The 22,311-nt window shown below is 33.5% G+C and overlaps 1 protein-coding gene across 1 annotated transcript; it reads left to right on the forward strand.

Moving 5' to 3' along the window:
* The first annotated feature begins 14,030 nt into the window (after positions 1–14,030).
* LOC115954468 (cytochrome b561 and DOMON domain-containing protein At5g47530-like) lies at positions 14,031–17,074 on the forward strand. Its single transcript, XM_031072324.1, has 3 exons — positions 14,031–15,080; positions 15,929–16,180; positions 16,517–17,074. Exons 1-3 carry the CDS (start codon positions 14,460–14,462, stop codon positions 16,841–16,843), a joined length of 1,200 nt encoding a protein of 399 aa, XP_030928184.1. The 5' UTR covers positions 14,031–14,459; the 3' UTR covers positions 16,844–17,074.
* The last annotated feature ends 5,237 nt before the right edge of the window (positions 17,075–22,311 follow it).

Consider the following 22,311-nt stretch of genomic DNA (forward strand, 5'->3'; position numbering starts at 1 on the left):
CCATCCTGTTAGGCCATTTGAAAAATGGCTCGTCCTTTATCTTCTCCAAAACCTGCTGAACAGGCTCCTGAAATACCGCATTAACGACCTGGGCGTCTGCCGAGGCCGACTGGCCAACAAAGTCCCTCCTTGGTCGGTTGTTATTATAACGATCCGACCTGAAATCCCTCCTCTCCTGAGGGATCATCTTGGCCTTTCCTTTCCCCTGAAGCTGATCCTCCTTTATCCTTTTGTACTTCTCTATTCTGTCCATCAGTTGGCGCACACTGGTAACAGGTTTACCCGTCAAGGATTTCCTCAAGTCGTGATCAGCCGGGAGGCCGGCTTTGAAAGTAGTTATGGCCACAGCGTCATTCTTCCCTCCTATTTCGTTAAACATCTCCCAGTACCTATCCGAATAGCTCTTGAGAGTCTCGCCCTCTCGCATAGACAAGGTCAGCAATGACCCCAGCGGCAAAGGGGTCCTGCTGCATGTAATAAAACGAGCACCAAAAGCCTGGGTCAGTGCTTTGAAAGATCCAACAGAGTTGGCCCTTAAGCCATTGAACCACCTCATCGCTGTTGGACCCAAACTCGACGGAAAAATCTTGCACATCAGCGCATCATCCCTGGAATGAATAGCCATCTTCTGGCTGTAATAGCTTACATGTTCCACCGGATCCGAATGGCCATCATACAGAGAGAACGTAGGTTGATTGAACCGCCGAGGATGGGTAGCATCATCTATGCCTCTCGTGAAGGGTGACCTGGAAATTTGACTCAAGGCTTTGTTCATGGCATCGTTTCCCAAGCCCCTGCTAGTTGGACTTTTACGCCTACGCCTATGGCAACGCTCCTCCTCATAGGAGAAAGTCTCGCTCTGTGGAGTTCTCGACCTCCGCCTGTAGCTAGTTCCATCCGACTCCCCGGATGATAGTTCAGAGCGAGGTGAGGAACGTTCCCGTCTTGCATGGCGCAACTCTCTCTTCAAATCCGCAATCTCACGTTGCAGATCCCCACCATGCTTCGCGTGGGAAACGTGACACTTCCCGCGTGTATGGCTCCTCGTGGTATGAGTGGTATGTATGCTCCCCTCCCGGATTAACCTCCGTTCGGGACTCCTTCGAGGACCACCATGCTGAGAGCCCCTTGATTCCGCCTAGTGCAAGTTAACATCATCCTGTTGCAGCCCCGATGCGGGAGGAGGTAGTTCCACTCCTTCCATCGGAAATGTTATATCAGAGGTTGTACAAGCTAACACAAGCTCTCCCCACAGACGGCGCCAATTGTAAGGACACGATTTTAGTGACGAACCTAAACAGTATTGGGTTCGTACGTAAAAGGCCCAGACAATATGATTTGTAGAGCGTGGGCGTAAAGAACTAGGTTAACTGTGGTATCTACCTCCAAGATTTACCCTCAAGCCCGTTTAAGGTTTTAGAGTTGGTATAACGAACGTCTTTCTTTAGTGACTAGTAAAACTCTCTCCCTTTCCCTTCTTACTTTCTTCTCTCTCGTTCTCCCCGTTTCTTTTTCTTCTCCTTTCTCTTTTTCCCGATCCGCCCATTTTTTCATGTTCTTCTTTTAGTTTATATATCTCCCTTGGCGCTCCATCCTCGCCGCACACGTGTAGGTTGGGTTCGGAGGATTTCTTTCTGTCCCATCTGGCACCTCCTGGAACTTCCTCTAGGCAGCTGTAAGGCTGCTTCCCCACTGTTCAGGTATCACTTCCACATTAATGCGGCCAGAGAGTTGGTTGAGAGGTCATTAATGCGGAGGTAGCTGTAGCCTCAGATATTTGTTCGCCTTATCTCTTTCATCTTTAGTCGGATACTCTATCCTTTGAGATGACTGAATTCTGAGATTTGATCGCAACGAGACCACGTCCTAATCGTCCTCGGACGCGATCGTCCTCGGACGCGTTCTGCCGAGGACGATGGTGTCCTCGGACGGGTATATGGCCTCCGATGGGCCACTGGCCCAACAATCCTGAACCCATTCTGAATCCTAGGGGCCTATTAATCGAATGATCCCCACAAAACTTATTATTAATAATGGGGAGAGAAAAAATTGATGAGAACAATAAGTAGTGTTTCTATCTCCAAAAAATTAAAAAAGAAAAAGAAAAAGAAAGAATCCGTAAATGAAGAAGTTGTGCATATAAATATATAAGAATACACTAAAAAAAGGGTATATATAGAGAATTTTCAATTGTGAAGATGTTAGATTTCTAATCAATTTAGGAATTATAAGAGAAATAGAATTTTTAGGAAAAATATATATATGTATTAAAAAAATTATCACAATTAACTTTTTTTTAAAAACAAAACGTAAAACCCTAAAACTCATCACTTAGGATGCATATTTATCCAAAAAACTTGGAAGTTAGGACTTGGGGAGTTCTATTAGACATAGAATTCAAATTATATTGAAGTTAAATTATAAGAGAAATTATTAGATGGTTTGGAATTAAAGAAAAACCTATCCTATGTGAAATTGTAATCAATTATATATTGTTAAAAAATGTTTCTATACAAAAAAAAAAAAAAAAAAAGCGTGTATTTTTTTCTAAAATTATTTTTATCTAAAATTTTAAATTTTAAATAAAATACTAATGATTATAGTATCTTAATCTAAGCAAATAGTTATTTATATCCATGTTTTTATTTTTTTTATTTTTTACGTGTCTTATCACTTTAAGTATAAAAAAAAAAAAATGATAAGACAAGTATAAAAAAAAAAAATGCAACTGAAAAACAGCAACATAGTATACGATTTTGTTCTAAAGATCTACTTTAAAATTATATTCAACTACTTTTAGTGTTTTAATAAAACGCTAAATTCCCTTCATTTTTTTTTTTTGGATAAACACAAAAACTTAGTTAATATCAACTTTTTTTTTTTTTTTACACGGTTTTACTTTTTCTGTTTAATATTTTGTGATATAAACTTTTTTTATTCTATCATATAACAAAATTTCTTACACGATCCTAATCAAAGTAAATTAGTTATCTTATCCATGTTTCTAAGGTTGTTTTTTTACGTGTCTTATCATTTTAAATCTAAAAAAAAAAAAAATCTGCAATATTAATTAGACTTTTATTAGTAATATATAACATTTTTTATACAAAATTTTTCTTTTTACGTATAGTCTAGTAATTAAAAAAAAAAAAAATTTGTTGCCTTTTCTTTATAATACACTACAAGTAAAAAAATAAGAATTACATGGATAAGATGAAGAGTTTGGATTGTAAAAAAAAATAGATATACTTTTTTTTTTCTTATCTTCTTCTCCTATAATTTCTAAAAGTTGATAAAAATCTTAATTTAATTGCAATCCAAATCCTTTTCTTCATCTATTTCTTCTTAATTTGATTACAATCCAAAATCTTCATGTACATCTAATCTTTTTTTTTTTTTTTTCTTTTTTTTTAACACCTATTAGCTACAATTTTTTTTTGATTAAAAAAAAAAAAAAAAAAAACAACAACAACAACAACGTGAATTGAACTAACATTTTTAAATTCGGCAATATTGATTAGACTTTTATTAGTAATATATAGCCTTTTTATATAAAATTTTTCTTTCTATAATACACCATGTAAAAAATAAGGATTACATGGATAAGATGAAGAATTTGAATTGGAATCAAATTAAGATTTTTATCAACTTAGAAATTATAGGAGAAGAAAAATTGTATATATTTTTTTAAAATCTAAAAATTTTAAAAAATTTCTACAATATGGTGAAGCTACTTAGCACAACCACAGCGTTTAAGTCAAACTTTTATTATATAATATATGATTTATTTATTAATAATGAGGGATATTACTAACTCAACTATTTTTGCTATTATTTTTACATATTTTATTACAATAAAGTTAAGGAAGCAACAAAATTTCACACCCCTCTTAAATTTGTCTATCAACTCACACCTAGACTTACCACAGTTTGCAATTTAATTTTTCTTTCAATGGTCAATTTATGGAGTGTTTGACAAAATTATGAGTGTAGTAAAATGGCTGTGAACGTTTATTGTGACTTTAATATTTAGGACTTTTTTTTTTTTTTTTTTTTATAATTATTATTAAGATACTTGCATTTTGGAAGTTGGGGGAGAGGTTTTTTAAAATCCCGTACATATTGACTATCTATCAGCCATATTAGCATAATTGGGTGGAAAGTTGGCTAAAATACTAAATTGTTACACATTTGAAATTTGAAGAATTATAATTAAATATTTGAAAATTGAGGAATTGCTCGTGTCCCAAATTTGAGGGACAAAAGATGTAATATGCCCTCTCTCTCTCTCTCTCTATATATATATATATATATATATATATATTACTATGATTTAAATGGCTAGGATGGTTATATTGATTTCACGAAATCCATGGTAGATAGGCATACGTGCAAGCTAGATGTTTAGGTGTTCAGTGTAGGTGACCTAAAAGCCTAAAAGCACATTTGGGTGTCAAAGCTTTGTGAGCAATAAAGGGTCTGTTTGAATTGAATTTATTATTACTGAAACTGAAAACTGAAAACTGAAAATATTGTAGTAAAATAATTTTTAAATGTGTGAATAATATTGTGTGACCCATTTTTAATATTTTTTAATGTATAAACAGTGCTGCTACAGTAATGAACAGTGCGTGAATAGTAAAATTTGTCTCATGAACAGTAAATTTTGCTCCCTTGAACGCGTGAAAGCAAAAAAAAAAAAAAAAAAAAAGAAGGAAAATGTGACGTGGGATTCAGCGGAAACGCTGAATCTAAACCCACACCAAAACATGAAAAGGAAAACAATGGCAGAATAAAGAAAATAAAGAACAAAGAGAATGTATGTGGAAAACCCTGTGTAACGATGAAAATCCACAGGAAGTGAAGGACAAAATATCCTCCACTCTTAAAAGTTGTATAAGAGCATCCATAGCAGGTGTGGCAAATGTGCTAAATGCCAAATATTTGGCACATTTGCCACACCAAACACAAAAATGGAGCTTTATGAGATGTGCCAAATCTCAAAAATTATACAACATGGCTACAGTACCGTTGCAAATTTGCAACGGTACGGACAGATGTTGCAAAAGTTTTATTATTTTATATTCCCTTTTCTCTCTCCTCTCTCTTCATTTTTTCTTTTCTCTTCTCTCTCACTCTTTGGTTCCCTCTCTCTTCTCCCTGTACCGATTCCCTCTCTCTTCGACCAGTCCGAGATGTTCACCGTCAGCGACGATAGCGTAGCTCCGACGACGATAGCGCGCTCCGCCACGCTCGATCTCACTCCAGCCACTCGATCTCACCCACGCTCCAGCTACGCTTGATCTCACCCACGCTCCAACCACTTTGCCTCTCTTTGGTTGTGGTTTTTTTTTTTTTTTTTTTGGCTGCAATTTGGGTTGATCTGATGGTGGTGGTGGGCTGTGGGCTATGGGCGGTGACAGTGGCAATGGTGGTGGGCTGTGGGGGTGATGGCCCCCTCCTCTCTATTTGAATCGATGGCTATTTGTTTGTTTGAATTGGTGCTGAATTGGTGTTGAATTGGTGGTGGTTTGGCATTTGGGTGGTGGTTGTGCTTGGTGATTGGTATTTGCTGGTGTTTTTTTTTTTTTTTCCCCCTGTTTTGTTGGTGGTTTTTGCCTTGCTGGGTGTGTGATGGTGGGGTGGTGGTGGTGGTTGCTACCTTGCTGGGCATGTGTGGTGGTGAAGTGGTGGTGGCGGTCGGTGTTGTTGCGGTAGTGGTGGTTGGTGACTGTTGTTGCTTGGTGATTGGTATTTGTTTGTTGTTGGTGGCTGAGATAATATATTATTTTAATGAGTAGTATATATTATTTTAATGTATAGAATTGAATGATAAAACATCTGATAAATGAGATACTGTAAAATGATGTGGTAAAATAATAAAGTAGGTCTTTGGTGTGGTAAAATGGCATAATTTTTGCCACAGCTGCATTTTAAGGTTACATAAGGTGTTGTTCTTCCCAAAAACCTATCATTTTTGCCTTTCTTTTCTACCCTGATTTCCTACCTCTCTACCCTATTTGCTCAGCAACATTCTCCTCTTATAGTACGAGGAATGTTGCTAGATGTACAATAGCAAGTGTCTCACTCTCATTCCTCCCCACAAACCCTAATACAACTGTTGTACTATAGCAGGAGGAGAGAGAAAAACTGCCGCTGTAAGGGTAAAGAGATGAAAGGCGACTCTACTACATCATGAGCAACAAGTATTGACAAGGAAAAGGATTGCATGGAAGTTGAGGGCATTGCACGTGTCTTTGGCAGTGGTCTAGCTTGGTACTACCCAATGAGGGGTGTTCTGCAGCCTTTGACCAACAAAGACCAAATTCCCTTCTTGTCCATGCCAGACTATGCATATCGCTTCCCCCAACGTTTATCACGCTATTGGCACGAGCCAGGAGCCCAACTTCCCTCACCAACACTTCTCTCTTGTACCTCACGGTTTTTCCACGTGATGTAACCAAGTCAGCGTGTTTGCTTGCGTTGGTTTGTGTAATGTACAATAGGAGTGGCAATGTTTGACACAACTCGCAAACACTACATGAACACAATATAGGTATTTGAGAGTTAGGGTTTAGCCTTAACAAGTTTGGATCATAATCGAGACAACCCATAGTCGACATAATAAGAAACTTGTCAACTGTGGGTTGGCCCGCTTAACCCACATCAAACACTGTTACATATTTGTGTCAACATGAAATGACCAAATTTCAAACCTATTTAACCCATATAACAATTAAATATTAATTTTATTTTAGATGTTATTTGTTATAGGTATTTTGATGTTATGAGTTATGACTTTGTATAAAATTTGTTGTTTATTAAATTTAAAACAATAATTAAGGTCAAACAAGTTGAAATGGATTGTGTTTGAAGCGGGTTAAAGAAGTTGCATTTGTGTCAACCAATACAACTTGTTTAATATTAAGTGGGTTAAAATGGGTCATGTTATATTTGTGTCAATCCAACCCAACCTATATGTTAAGCATGTCAAGTGGGTCGTATTGTATCAACTCTCTTCATAAACAAGTCGTGTTAAGGTTGAAGAGTCATGACATGATTCTTAATGAATTGCCACCCCTAATCCATGGTGTTACATTGGAAAAATTATATAGTAGAATAGTCTCATAAGATACCCTCTCAGTCCCCTTCTATCATTAGACAGCAACCATCGGCATCTCTTTTCTCAATGCCTTCGTACCGCTCAGCCACATGGGGCAGAGAAGGATTTGCTAACTTTACCATGCTGCTAGACTGCTAGTACACTGAAGTTTGGTAGAGTTTCACTGATCTCACAGTGGCTGTTAGAAAAGCATTTGGTTAAGTGTTCTGGAAAGGATTAGAATATGTTAAGAAGTGGGTTAGTAAAAAATCAGTAACCTATCAAGTAGCAACTCACTTTCGACTTAAGTCAAACACCTTTTTTGGGTGAGCAAATTTTTTTTCTCCAAGAAATCGTTATAGATTCTCTAGATTAACTGTTTTGGCTACGAAATCATCTTTTAGAATCCCTTAAGTGTTTCTTAGCAATTTCTTAATTAGGTTGTGTATGTTTGGTGTGTTTGCACTGATAGGTTTTGGCTATTTATTTATATCAGAATTTTTAGTGGGTCTTATTGTTTATTTTTGAAGGAACTTTATATTTGGGGAATAGTGAATTAAATTTGAAGTGAGATTTTGGCATAGATGGTTTAAGTTAATCATTGGTGATTCATTGGGACAACGATGAGTTATATATTTAAGATAAAGACAGATTAAGGGTCCGTTTGGATGGAGGAATGGAGAAGTGGGAGGATGGAAAATATTTAATTTTCCCTTTTGTGTGTTTGGTTGGAGGGGTGGAAAAGTGAGAGGGTGGAAAACTTTTTTGTTTGGTTGGAGAGAAAAAGGGAAGGATGAAAAATGTAATTTATATAAATAGACTATTATATCCTTATTACATAATATATAAGAAATAGATTTATTTATACTCATTACATAATATAAAAATTATCACATCATATATATAAATTTATATTATTATTTTTATTATTATAATGTAAAAATTAGATCAGATCACGTTGAAAAAAAAAAAAAAGTTCAAGTCACGTTGAAAAAAAAAAAAAAAGAGAGAGAAGAGAACGTTCAAGTCACGTTGAACAAAAAAAATTTGAGAGGGCATTATGGTAATAATGCTATGAGACACTTTTCTCTCATGAGTTTTCCTCCCGAATTGGGAGGAAAAAATTTGTGGGCCCGGGAGAGAATTTTTATTTTCTCTCGGATTTTCCACCCTTCCTATTTTCTTTCTATTCCTAAATAGTGGAAAACATTGTTATACCCTCTATTTTCCTTCTTATGTTTTCTATCCTTCCTAAATTCCATCCAACCAAATACAGTGTAATAGAAAGCGTGAAAGAGATATGTTTTTGAAGATTCATATAATTTCATTTCTTGATTACAACTGGCCTAAAAATGAAACAGAAAACCATATGGGGTGGAACTTAATTAACTAGAGCTGTCATGCATTTTATAAATACAAGTTGGCGAAAGGCATTCATCCGAAAAAACAAAACATAATAGTCAATAGAGGGGGCAGTTGGGAGTAGTTTATTTTATATGAAGGAGTGCATTAACAGTATTACATATGAGCCATTGACTCCTGCCTAATTTCTCGAAATTTGTCCCTGAAATTGCTGAGGGTTGCTCATAATTGCTAACAGTATCAAAATCAAATACACTATTATGCTAGTTTCACCAACATACTTTCTTATTTTTTATGGGATTCACCAACATATATACTCACACCTGCCTAATATCTGGAAATTTGTCCCTCAAATTGCTCACACTCTATAAAGGTTCCTCATTGCTAACAATATCGCAAATCACAATCAAAAACATTCTTGTGCTAGAACTAAAGCCTGGAATTACAAAATTTAAAAGTTGATAAAAGTGCCTCAAATCCATATATGTAAAGTGTGATCGAAGGGAAGGGATGTTGTTGTTGACATGATCACATGAACAAGGTTGCTTTATTCTGGATTGATTAATGATTACACTTATTATTTGATGGTAGATGGTGGATTAGTGCGCCAACATGTGCATTTATGTCCTAAAAGAAGCTCTCGACTCTTGTGTGTGGGATTCTATTTCTCTTGTTAGCTTGGGTAGTTGGGTTGGTGATTCTAAATTAGAAAGAAATGGAATTAGTAACTATAAAATATCCAAAATTAAACTATTGGAATTTGCTCAACAAAATTAATGTTTTTTTTTTTTAAGAGAATTTTAATTTATGACGTCTATTCTTGATGATAGTTCTTTATCAATAGAACAAGATACTAATCGATTTTTAGTGCAAGTGAGGATTAAACTCTAGATTTCTTATTCAATTATTAGAAACTTTACCAGTTGAACTAACTAGAATCTATAAATTAATGGTTTTTAGAATTTTGTTTTGGTATGAATGTCATTTGGCTAGAACATATGTTAACAATTTGTTATACTTAACTAATTTCCACTTGCACTTATAATTTTGCAAATGAGATACAAATACAACATAAGATTATAAAAAGGACGGTGAGGATGTCCTTTCAGTAGGGGAAAAAAATTAAAAGAGATGTTGTGATATATTCTTATTCTTCACCAAAAAAAAAAAAGAAAAAAAGAGAGAGAGAGAGAGAGAGAGAGAGAGAGAGAAGAGATGTGATATCATATATGATTATATACTAGGAAAACATTTTAATGTTTTATTATCACACGATGGTCGACGAAGCAACTTTTCCATTTCTACACGTGACCATCTCAGTTACATACAGTACAGATACAGCCTATAAGTATCATACAACAAATTAAAATATCATTCACGTTAGAGCACGCCATTTAGGTCCACATTTGCAGCTTAATTAAGTCTTTTTTTTCTTCTCACTTGTTCCTTCTTAAATATCTCAAGTACACCTTCTCAAAAAAAATATCTCAAGTTCACCTTCTCAAAAAAATAAATAAAAACTCAATTTTTTCACCTCACTTTCATCTATACGTAAGATATTGCATTTCTGACTGTTTCCTGTTTGCTTCTTAATTTAATTTAATTTAAGGCCTATAACCTTTCACATGATCAAACGTATAAAAAAATTGATCTTATGGGTGTTGTCGATATTTTCCCATATTATTTCAAGCCCTCTGTTTTGACATGATCTTAAGGTTTGATCATTTTTAAGTTTACAATTAGGACTCACATAACTCTATTCACATTCTGAAAGTGACCATTTAAAAAGGTTGATTGGTTCAATATAGTGTCCATTTGACATGATTAATTTTGTCAATTTATTTTACTATTCAGCTTATTTTTACTATTATTTATAGTTCATACTGTACTTTTTGATACTATTCATGGGTCACACTATACTATTTTAGCTAATTTTTACTTTTATCTATAGTACTTTCAGTAAAACGTTTTCAATTTCAACAAAATAAGCGGATCTCAAATAGACTCATAAGCAATGGGAATCATTTTAGGATGATTGCAACTCTAAAACTTAAAAAAAAAATAAATAAATAAAATTATGCAGGAATATTATACAAAGCTTAAAAAACCCTTTATACGATGAGTATAACAATATTAAAAAAAAGGGTTAAATTACCATTTACCTCCCATGGTTGGTCATGTCACAATTTAGTTCACAAAATTTCATTGGTTACATTTATCCCCCTTAAGTTTGAAGTAATATGAATTCGGTTAAAAATAAGCATTAGTCATATACGTGAAATGTGTGGGTGGAATTTTTAATGGTGACTTGAAAAAGTATCCTTAAAACTATGGATAAAATTTAGTTACAAAATTAGCTATAGCTTAAAGTTACAACTTTACTCAATATCTTTTTATCAGAGGTGAATTTTGACCAATCTACCATTGGATTACATTTTCTTCTTATATTGTTGATTCCAATTCATTTATATTGTTATTAAATTAAAAGTTCTTGAATTGTTGATATCAGTAAGTGGTAGAATAGGGAGCTTATGTGTGTGTGTTTTTTACGGTGGGGGCTCACTTAAAATGAACAATTGGTTCTTCATTGGTGGTCATCATCAGAGGACTTCAAAACCAAATCCCATCACAACCACAAAAAGAGGGGGGAAAAAAACATTTAAGGAACTCCCAAAACCTAAACCACATCCATTTGTTGTCATAAGCGACAGCTCATTCCCTCCAAAAGGTCTAGTGACATAGCCCCCCAATCAAAGATTGAGTCCATCTCCAACCTCACACCAACCAAATTCAAGTCTGAGTATTCCCAAAGGTGGAGCCATAATCAATGAACGAAAAACTATTAGAGAGAAAGAGAAGTGTTAGAGGGACATTCTATGAGAGAGAGAGAGAGAGAGAGAGAGAGAGAGAGAGAGAGAGAGAGAGAAGGGGCTAACTAGGACAAAGATTAGCTCCAAACTAGCTTGGAGAAATCTCCTTTGACTCACTTCGTCACGATTTATAGGACTATCTATGCGTATTATTTAAACAAATTATATGACTCATTCAAAAATCATGTGACTAAAATTATATGTAGATGATCTCTTCAATAGTCACATAATAGATTGGAGGGTGATAGCTCCAAACTTGTTTGCATCTAAACTTTTTCGAGCTAAAAAATAGTAGAAATGATAGTTTTAGGATAAAGTTTAGTTACAAAATTGATTATAACTTAAAATTATAACTTCCTTTAAAAAAATTAATATTATTACATATTTTGAAAATCTAACGGTTGTATTGCATTTTCTTTACACTCTTAATACACATATAAAATTTTGTGCTAATCAAATATTATTTATTATATAATTTATAAGCTTATTTTTTATGCATAATTTTAAACTACAAAAACTTGCAATTTAAATAATTTATTGATGACATAATTATTGATATTTAATTTTCTAAAATTTTTGCAAGCATGGAAGATATAAGAAGAAAATGTAATCCAATGGTAGATTTGTCAAAATTCACATCTAATAAAAAGATATTGAGTAAGGTTGTAACTTTAAACTATAATTAATTTTGTAACTAAATTTTGTCCATAGTTTTAAGGGTACTTTTTCAAGTCACCATTAAAAATTCCACCCACATGTAAAAATTGAAAAATTGAAAAAGTTAAAAAAAGAAAAAAAACATTTAAAAAAACAATATTTTTTATGTTAAGAATTTTGCAACTCAATTTATATCTTATAACGTATCCATAAAAAATATTTAAGATTCAAATCCCTACTCCATCAAATTATGAAAAATAAAATTAAATGTTTTTCATACCAAAACAGGCTTGAATTAGATATTTGCTCTATCAAAACGCCCAGAACAGCTTTTGATGTACTCCAAACGTAATTGCATCAAAGTTTAAATTAATTCAAAATTGAATTGATATATACATATATATATATATATATATATATATATATATTTTGATTTGGAGTTAAGGCAAACCCCAAATATTGTAGTTTACCAAACACCCCATAAAATTTTAAAAAATTAAAATAAAAAAATAACCGGCCAGTTTGAATTACAAATTTCCAACCCCATCACAAGGTTCACGACGCCAAAAATGGAAAGACACATTCATAGAACGTGTTGACGTAGAACTGACGTTGATTAACGCCACGAAATCATGACACGTGGTGTTGATGAACCGACACGGCATGTAAACCCCAATTAACGTCGCTTTTAAGTTTGGTCAATGGAATAGACTAGAACTTTTGGGTGTGAAGTGTGAACTTTCATATAAAAGAGGGGAAGGAAGGACTCGAGTCAACGCGTTTTATTTTATTTTATTTCATGTTTGTTTTTTTTTACAAAGTTCGGCTCAAATCAGTATAGAGTTATTTTTTCTGACTATTACACGGTGGTTTATAAGGTTATTTATTTATATTATGTAAACAAGTTATATATCTAATTAAGAGTAGTAATACTTAGTTGTGTTGGATAGTTTATAATATTTTTACAACAATTTTATAATAAATTTTTATGGGAAATTATTAGTGATAGGTAAAAAAATAATGTTAATAGTGAGACCAAATTAGAATTAATAACAATTTATTCCCTATGTTTTGTTATGAAATTTATTGTGAATGTAACATTACTTTATTATGTGGCTAAAATTATATACAATAGTCATTACCACTTAGCATGTTAAAAGAAGATATTTCTAAGGTTTAAAACGGAACCTTTTTTTTCTTCTTCTTTTTTTCCTTTATATAGGTTTCGTTTGAGATCCATTTATTTTGTTGAAATTAAATTTTTTATTTATTTATTGAAAATATTGTAGATAAAGATAAAAGTTAGCAAAATAATACAATAGGACCTATGAATAGTACCAAAAAGTATAATAAAATCCATAAATAATAATAAAAATAAATTGAATAGTAAAATAAATTGATAAAATTAACTTTTGCAAAACGAGCACATAATACAAGAAAAAAAAAAAAAAAAAGAGAAGGTTCATTTAATTTTTTATGGTACTACCATGACCATGTTCTGTACGTCAATTATTTTTTTGAGAAATTTCTATACGTCAATTTGAGAATTAATTTAAAGTTTATTTTTTAAAAGACATAATTAATAACCAGATTTAGTCTCTTGATTATGTCATATGTCATCATCAGTTTTGAAAAAAATTGCTGAGTCTTCTTAATCATCTAATCATACTTGTTTGAACTTAAGCGTTGGAGAAAATTTCTCTTCGGTGGTAGGTGCTACATTTGAACTTCAGCCATGACTAATTACAAAATAATAATGATGCAGACTTTTATTTGCTCATTGCTGATTCAACATGTGGGGCCGCTCATATTTATTTTATTTTATAAAGATATTTACTTTCTTGGCGGCCATTCCATATTCTAAGAATACGAACTAATTTCTTGGACACCTATACGCGTACAAAAGCAGGTGTGAACAAGGAGAGTGGTTGGACTGTGAGACCAAACCAATGTGTACTTTTCAAAAGTTAGAAATGTAGGAAGCAAACAAAAGCCTGTGACTTCTTCCATCTTCCAATATTGCTTTGGAAACAAAAATCTTTCCTATCAATTTTGCCAATTCTTTATTTCCAAAAATATTTTATTTTATTTTTAAAAAAACAAAGAAAATGATTTCTTATAGTTTATATTGGACTGTCAGCAATGCAAATCGACAGTCATGCATATGTGTATATATATATTTATATATTCTAAATACAACAAGAACAAGTCAACAAACCCCAACTCTTCCAACAATATTTTAACGCCCACTTTCCCTTACTCTTTCCTCCATGCTTCTCTAACATCTATAAATTATTGAATTTTGATCCATAACTTTGATAATAAGATTGAAAGAGAACATACCTTAGGAAACAATTTCAGATCTGGAACATACCTACATACTGAAAACTTGTTTTCTATTGAGGTGTTCATCTCTAGACCATTATATCTCAAAAATCCTCAAAACTTTATAGTTGTGATCACCAACCATGAGTAAAGCTTTGACAACTTTGTTGTTTTCTTGTATTCTGTTCTCTCTCTCTGTTTCATCCTATGCTCAGACCTGTACGTCCTACACTTTTTCCTCTAACACGGTATATGCCTCATGCCAAGACCTTCCTGTACTGAATGCATTCCTTCACTATAACTATAGCAGTACAGCCAACACACTTGATCTTGCATATAGAGTCACTGGAGCCACAGCTACAAATTGGATTTCTTGGGCTATCAACCCTAGTGGACAACAAATGGCAGGGTCACAAGCCCTTGTGGCCTTTCAAAACTCTTCTGGAGCCATGCGGGTATTTACATCCTCAGTAGCAAGTACTAGTATTTCTACGCTGTCAGAGAGTGCTTTGAGCTTTGGGGTGTCTAATCTCAATGGATCATTTGTGAACGGTGAAATGACCATATTTGCTACTTTGACACTTAGTAGTGGCATGACAACTGTGAACCAAGTCTGGCAAGTTGGTCCAGTCAGTGGAGATAATCCTCAATCGCATGCTACCGGTTCCAATGCAGCTAACATGCGATCAGTGGGCACTTTGAATCTTGTTGATGGAACAACTTCTTCAGGAGGAGGAACCAGTTCAAAGATTCGAAGACAGAATGTAAGTGATTCAATCTTCAAGTTTTTTTTTAGCAAGTAGATCATATTTTTGCTTGATTTTACATGATTGTTGTTGTTGCTAAAGTTGTTAGAGGGTTCCTTTCCATCTTAACTACCAATCTTCTGGGTTCTTTTGATGAGTTTTCGTGCGATTGATACCTATTTAGAAACTTAAAATTAACCATAAATAATAGATACCCTCGTGATTAATTCTGTTGTATGATTATAAATTAACATCTTTGTGATGGTTCCTATATAGGCAAATATTTAATTGGTCTTAATTTTTACCGTTCAACCTTAGTTCTTTCATAGCTGTACTTGAATCTTGTCCTGCTAGGCAAGATTATAGCAAGAGACAGATTCTGTCTCAGTAGGACATGTATTTTTTTTCCCCCTTTTATGAGATAGAATTCTATTTAGCCTAATCTAACTCTATGTTTGGTTTGAGGGAATGAAAAATAAGAGAAAAAGAACAAGGGAGAAGGGAAAAATGTGAGCCCAAGTGTAAGTGTATGTATCCAACCAGCGGAAAGGAGTTAATTTCTCTTACTTTCTCTCCTCTTCCCCTCAAACCAAACATAGTGTAAGTATATGTGGTGGTAAAACACATATACTTGTAAATGACCCATCACCTCAAGGGTAAGTGGTGGTAAAACACATATTTATGAGATTCTTTTCCTGAATAAAGACAAGCACTAAAAACAAAGATCTACGCATTTTTCTCATGCTCAACAACATGAACCATTTGTCTGTGTTACTTGTTTGTAAGAATAATTAAGAAACAAAAAAGAAACATCTTCTCTATATTCAAGGGTCTAATTTTTCCAATATTGGATTGACTATTTTCAGGTTCATGGAGTACTAAACGCTGTTAGTTGGGGAACATTGATGCCTTTGGGAGTGATCATTGCTAGGTACCTGAGGGTGTTTAAGTCAGCAGATCCAGCATGGTTTTATCTGCATATTGCATGCCAAACTTCTGCCTATGTTGTTGGGGTGGCCGGCTGGGCAACGGGTATGAAACTAGGCAGCGACACTAGCGTTCACAATTATCCACATAGGAACATTGGCATAACCCTCTTCTGCCTTGCAACACTTCAGGTACTCCATTATTTCATCCATACATAAACTCTAACTCATTGCTTATGAGATGAAATTATCATTCTTGATCATTTAAACTAGTTAAGTGTCATATTATGAGGCAATTTATCAACAATTCAATGTTCTTTCCTCTATGTCATTGAATAACATTCAGCTTATCCTTTTTGTGTTTGTTTTCCTCCTAACCGGCTCTGCCTCTGATGTTTTCTGAACATGACTAAATCATCTTAAACAAGTCACATTTACTAACACTATATCAACTATGCAATTTCCTTTCCTGCATGCTTTATAATGTGTCTATTGTAGTTTTCTTACAACTGTGTTAAATGGTTGTAGGTGTTTGCCCTGCTTTTGCGGCCAAAGAAGGATCACAAATATAGATTATATTGGAACATCTACCACCATGCAATTGGATACACTGTCATTATTCTGAGCATTGTTAATGTCTTTAAGGGACTTGACATCTTGGAGCCTGAAAAGAAGTGGAAGAAGATATATACCGCGATTCTAATTTTCTTGGGCTTCAATGCAGCTATGTTGGAAGCTTTTACTTGGTACATTGTCATAAAAAGGAAAAAGACAGGCTCTGTTAAGTACCCTTCCTATGAGAATGGAGCGAACGGCACCAATGCGTATGGTGCGAGAGCACAGCCGGGAGTGTAGTTTGTAGATTAGAACATCTTTCTTAGATGCCATCGGTGAGGGTATTTGGGTGTCCCACTTATTTGGGAGAGTTTATTACTTTTATTTTATTTGATTTTAGCTACTACCTAGTAGTTGTTGTTTGGAGATTCATAGGGTGTAATTTATTGCAGTATATAGATTGACTTCCTATTTTGTTATTTGTTCTCAGATTGATCTTATTTAATTCAATTATTTTGGAGCTTTTACTAAGACTATGGGGTTCTTCTGATTTGACAATTTTAAAAAAATAAAAATAAAAAGAAAGAGCCTGGACATGAGGGAAGACCAAGTCCCTTATGTTCTTCTAAGGACAGGTACAAGTCCTAAGTGAATGTATATTAACCAGGCTGTGTCTGTGTCACGGCCTTTAAATAAATGTAGAAGATTGAAAAGGAAGCATGAATCATGGATGTACTCTGTCACTTTGCGTTTGAGTTTCAGTCGATTCTACGTTAAAAAATTAAAAGGTATTGAAAACATAATAAGAATTGAGGACCATTAGTGAAAGGAGTGAAGCGGGGTATGTTTCTTAGAGCGTTGATGTTTAGTTAAGGGGCATAGTGTTCTTGGCACATGTCTTACTCAAATCTAGGCAAGCCAAAGGCATGTTTTTTAAAACGGCTAAATGTAACATTAAAGTGTCAAATGGCAAGAGCTTATGCACTCCTATATTGAAGTCTCTACTTTTATATATATATATATATATTCAATAATAAAAATGTCTTTAATGACTTTGAACTTTGTCTGCTTCAAAATTTCCATCATCTGCAACAAATCAGTGTTGTATTTTATGTAACAGTTTAAAAGATAATGTACTGAATTGTAGATTTCAGAATGTTTTCTACCTTTATCAATGTTGAAGTCACCGAAATTCCATGGAAAGTTATATAAAAAGCTCAAGGAATATTCAAAAGCCCATGACAACCATATATAAAAATTCCATGGAAAGTTATAACTATTTATTTTATGACCATGGAAATTATATTCAAAACTCATGGCAATTATTTATCTTCAAAACCCATAGCAATCATTTGCAAAAAAAACCTACAGAAAATTATATCATTTTATCATGGTAATTATTTATCTCACTAACATTTGGATCTCATGAATATTATCAATATCAAATCCCATAACACATTATTTATAAAAGACCATGGAAACCATATTATAAAAACCCATGGCAAATATTATTTATGAAAGATAATGGAAATCATTATTTAAAAACCTATGGCAAATATTCATGAAAGCCTAACATTTACACTATTTTTGTTAACAAAAAAAAGCTCATGTAAACTATAAACCCATGGCAATATATCTTATAGGCCAAAGAGTTATATCAAAAGTGCAAGGCCAAGTGAAAGACTCCCCAAGACAAGGCCCAACTTGAAAAGTTTAGCCTTCATGGCAAAACCCAGCAACAAACCACAGCAAAGGAAGCCCACATGTGAAACTAAGTCAACAGGGCCTTGACTGAATGCCAGCTGGACAACACTATAAAGCAACTAAGTGCCCAAACCAAATTGAGAACAAACCACCTGTTAAGATAAGGTCATATTAGCCCCTTTGTCACTACCACCTCTAACGTGAACGGTACCTAGCAGCTGGGCTGGCACCTAAAAGCCGAAAAGCTAGAGAGCAATAAATGTTTTTCTTATTCTTCACTTTCTGGTCACAATTCAAGGAGGCCATGACCAGTACTTCAACTAATCAGATTATTGCTTACTAAAAATATATATAATTGATTCATGGACCAAGCCCATGAATCACAAAAGGGTAAGTTTAGGGAAAAGTGGCTTAGAGTGATAACCAACACTTATGAACTTTGATCCTAGTTGCAGCTAACAAGATCATTGGTCCTAATGCATGCTCTAATCCCATGGGCTTAGGATAATCTCCTAAATACTAGCATTTAGTGTCAAGGTTGCTGAATCTCAGCCTCCAGCTGCCATTACCCAAAGAAGCAAAAACCTCCAAAAGCAAATCACACCATTTTTGACCAAATCCTAGGATAGATAATTTGAGATTCCCTTGCTAATCACTCCCTACAGCTCCATTTTAAATGAACCCACCATCAACTCCTAAAAATACGCCATCTTCTCATAAATACTCCACTTACTATCTTATTTTCAATTGATAAGTTAGTATTCTCAGCTTATAAATTAGTCTCTTAGTTCATACAATAGCCTCTTAGCTTTTAGTTCATGAATATCTCCCATACACTTACCCACAAGCATTCTTCCCCACTTCATCAAAATAATTCCAACAATACCCACCAACACTGTTATCTTACATCTCCTTGTTATATTCTCATAAATACTTTATCCATCATGCTATTCTTAGCTCATAAGTCAGTTCTTGAGTTCATAAAATATCTTTCAATCCATAGACATCTTTATATGCATATCCACAAACACTCTCTTCCATCTCATCAAAAAGTTCCAGCAGTATAAAAAGCCTTAAATGTCATGTCTAAAAAGAGCTAAAGACTAGCTCATCCATCTTCTATATTTACACATACCTACCCATCAATCTCCACAAAGTAACTTCCATCATTTACTATATATAAACACCTCATTATCAACATGGCATGACACAAAGATATTGTTTTAATATTTGCTGCATTAGCTGGAATCTCTCTCTCTCTCTCCCTTTATTTCATCATAATTTTTCCTCTTTTATTTGTAATTATGGAGTTTTTAGTCCTTATTTATTGCTTTTCCATTGAAAGCTATAATGTTACCATGAAATTCTTTCCTCCTGTTCACTTAATAATAATAATAATAATAATAATAATAATAATAATAATAATAATAATAATAATAATAATAGAGAAAATACATGATTTTTCTGATGTGAACATATTTCTCAATCTGTCGAACAACCAACTGCTGGACCTTTCTCTTGTTTCATTGTTGGACTATTATTTGAGCACTTGTTGTGGTGGACCATTTTTTGTGCTAGCTTATCTTTGCAAGAGGTATTCTTGGGGTTTTATTATAATCCAATGTTGTAATCAAGACCTTGAGCAAAAGTTGGCTTTTCCCATTTCACCGATAGCCTTTGAGTCATTTTCTGAGCCCAACGTCAGGTCTTGCTCTTAGTTTCCCAAATATTTCATTGGCAATAAAAAACCACCCCCAACAAGATTATATATATATATATATATATATATATATATATATGCACCCTCACATTTAAATTCTCGTATGGAGGAATATTATGTTACGAAAGTAACAATTTGAGACGGGATGAAGAACTTATTTGTTGCATTTATTGACCCTCAAGGATGGGAATGTTATTTTGTGAAACCTTAAGGGAAGTTGATGTAATTTATTCTAATTTTTTTTTTTATTATGTCAACATTTGTCAAATCACTAAAACCCTATTTGTTTTGGCATAAACATTTTTTCAAAAATATATTACTCATTTTTGGACATTTAGGATGACTAAAAATCTTGGTCAAACTAAAATAATTTTCCATTGATTAGGAAAAACATCCACTTTGGGGTTGCAAACATTTCACTCTTTTTACCATGGCTGAAAATATATTACACTTTTAGAGGGCATACAACATTTTCAACCTCAAGAGTTGCAAAAATCTCCAAAATGACAAAAATATTCCCAAGATATTCAAAATAGAGAAAAATACCCTCAAAACCTCCAAAATACATTTGAAACCTTCAAAATAGCTAAAATACTCACTATATTTCTAAAATGACCAAAATATGTCAAAAAAACCTCTAAATGACAAAAATATACTAAAAACCACTAAAATGACAAAAATACCAATAAAATCCTAAAAATGACTAAAATACCCGCAAAACATGTGAAATGCCATTGAAAGCTTGAAAATTATCATAATGCCTCGAAACATCTACATGATAAAAATTTACCCTTGAAAATCTCTAAAATAACTAAAATACTTTGGGAAACATTAAAATAATAGAACTACTTTTAAAATCTCTAAAATGATCAAAATACCCCGAATTTACAGGATGACCAAAAAAACCTTGAAATATCCAAAATGACTAAACTACCTTTAAAACCTGCACTATGATTGAAATACTCCCCTAAAACAACCAGAAGGATCCAAAGCCATTAAAATGATGAAATTACCTCTTGAAACCTAACAAAAATGACCACAATGATTGCCCACCAACTTTTAAAAGTAAAATAAATAAAAAAGGAACTTGCAAGTGTTATTTTGGAGGTTTTATATGTTTGTGATTATTCATATGAATGTGTAAATTTAATTTTTTGTTTGTCATAAATAGATTTTCCTTTTTTTGGTTTCACTATTATTTTAATTGTACATAGTAATGTGATTTTCAATAATTTTACTGTGGTTGTTCTTATTTTAAAATTGTTTTTGATTGTTATGATGAATATTTTAAAGTAGTGATTGGGGAACAAAATTTGGGGGTAGCTTTAAGATAGGTTTTGGATGCAAGACCTCATAGATTTCATGAGACTTTAAAAGTTGCTAGCTAGGCCAACAAAAAACCTCATAGATAGATTTCGAGAGACTTTAAAAGCCACTAGGCCAGCAACTTAATGGGTTAAATACAATAGTTATTTAATATAGAATAGTAATAAGTTAAAGTAAAAGGCAAGAGGGATTTGAGGAAAAAAAAGTTGTCAAGATGGAGGCTTGTACGCTATAGAAAATCTGTACATATAAAAGACAAAAACATTAGGGTGTGTTTGTTTGGAGATCAAATCGGGTGGATGGAAAACTTTGGATAGAAAATGGGAAGGAAAACTTTTTGGAGTGTTTTTGGTTAGGTAGAGAGAAAAGAAAATAAATGGTGGGGCTTAGGTGTTTTCTCCTTGAGCCCACCAAAAAGTTTTTTCTCCAAATTGGAAAGAAAACTCAAATGAAAAAATGAGGCTCCTTAATGGACAAAAAAGCCCATGTGCAATTCGTTCAATTCCCTTTTTTTTCTTTTTTGGCTGCTGTCTTGGAAACGTTGCCTCCCTTTTATCTTTTTTCTTCTACTTTCCTGGGCTGGCCATTGCCTTTTTTTTTTGGATTTCCTAGGCATTGCCTTCTTCTTCTTCTTTTTTTTTTTTTTTTTTTTTTTTTGGTTTAACTGGACATGATTTTTATTTTTCAATAAATTGGGTGATTGTTTTTTTTTTCTTGGCTGATTGTCACTTTTTTGTTTTAATTGGCCATCATGTTTTAACAATGGTATATGAGTAAATTTATACAAACTCACTTTTCTATCCCTCCACTTTTTCACTCTCAAGCAAACGGAAAGGACGAAAATTAAAATCTTCTACTTTTCCACCCCTCCAATCAAACGATCCCTATGTTGCGTTTGGTATGGGAGAATCCACATTACTCCTAGTATCTAGATTCCTAAGAATGTGATTCATTGCAATCTGGATGCCTAGGAATGTAGCTGAATATGTTTGGTTTTATTAGGAATCTCTTAAGATTC

The sequence above is a fragment of the Quercus lobata genome, chromosome 8 (assembly GCF_001633185.2).
Source record: "Quercus lobata isolate SW786 chromosome 8, ValleyOak3.0 Primary Assembly, whole genome shotgun sequence".
In the NCBI taxonomy this organism is placed as follows: domain Eukaryota; kingdom Viridiplantae; phylum Streptophyta; class Magnoliopsida; order Fagales; family Fagaceae; genus Quercus; species Quercus lobata.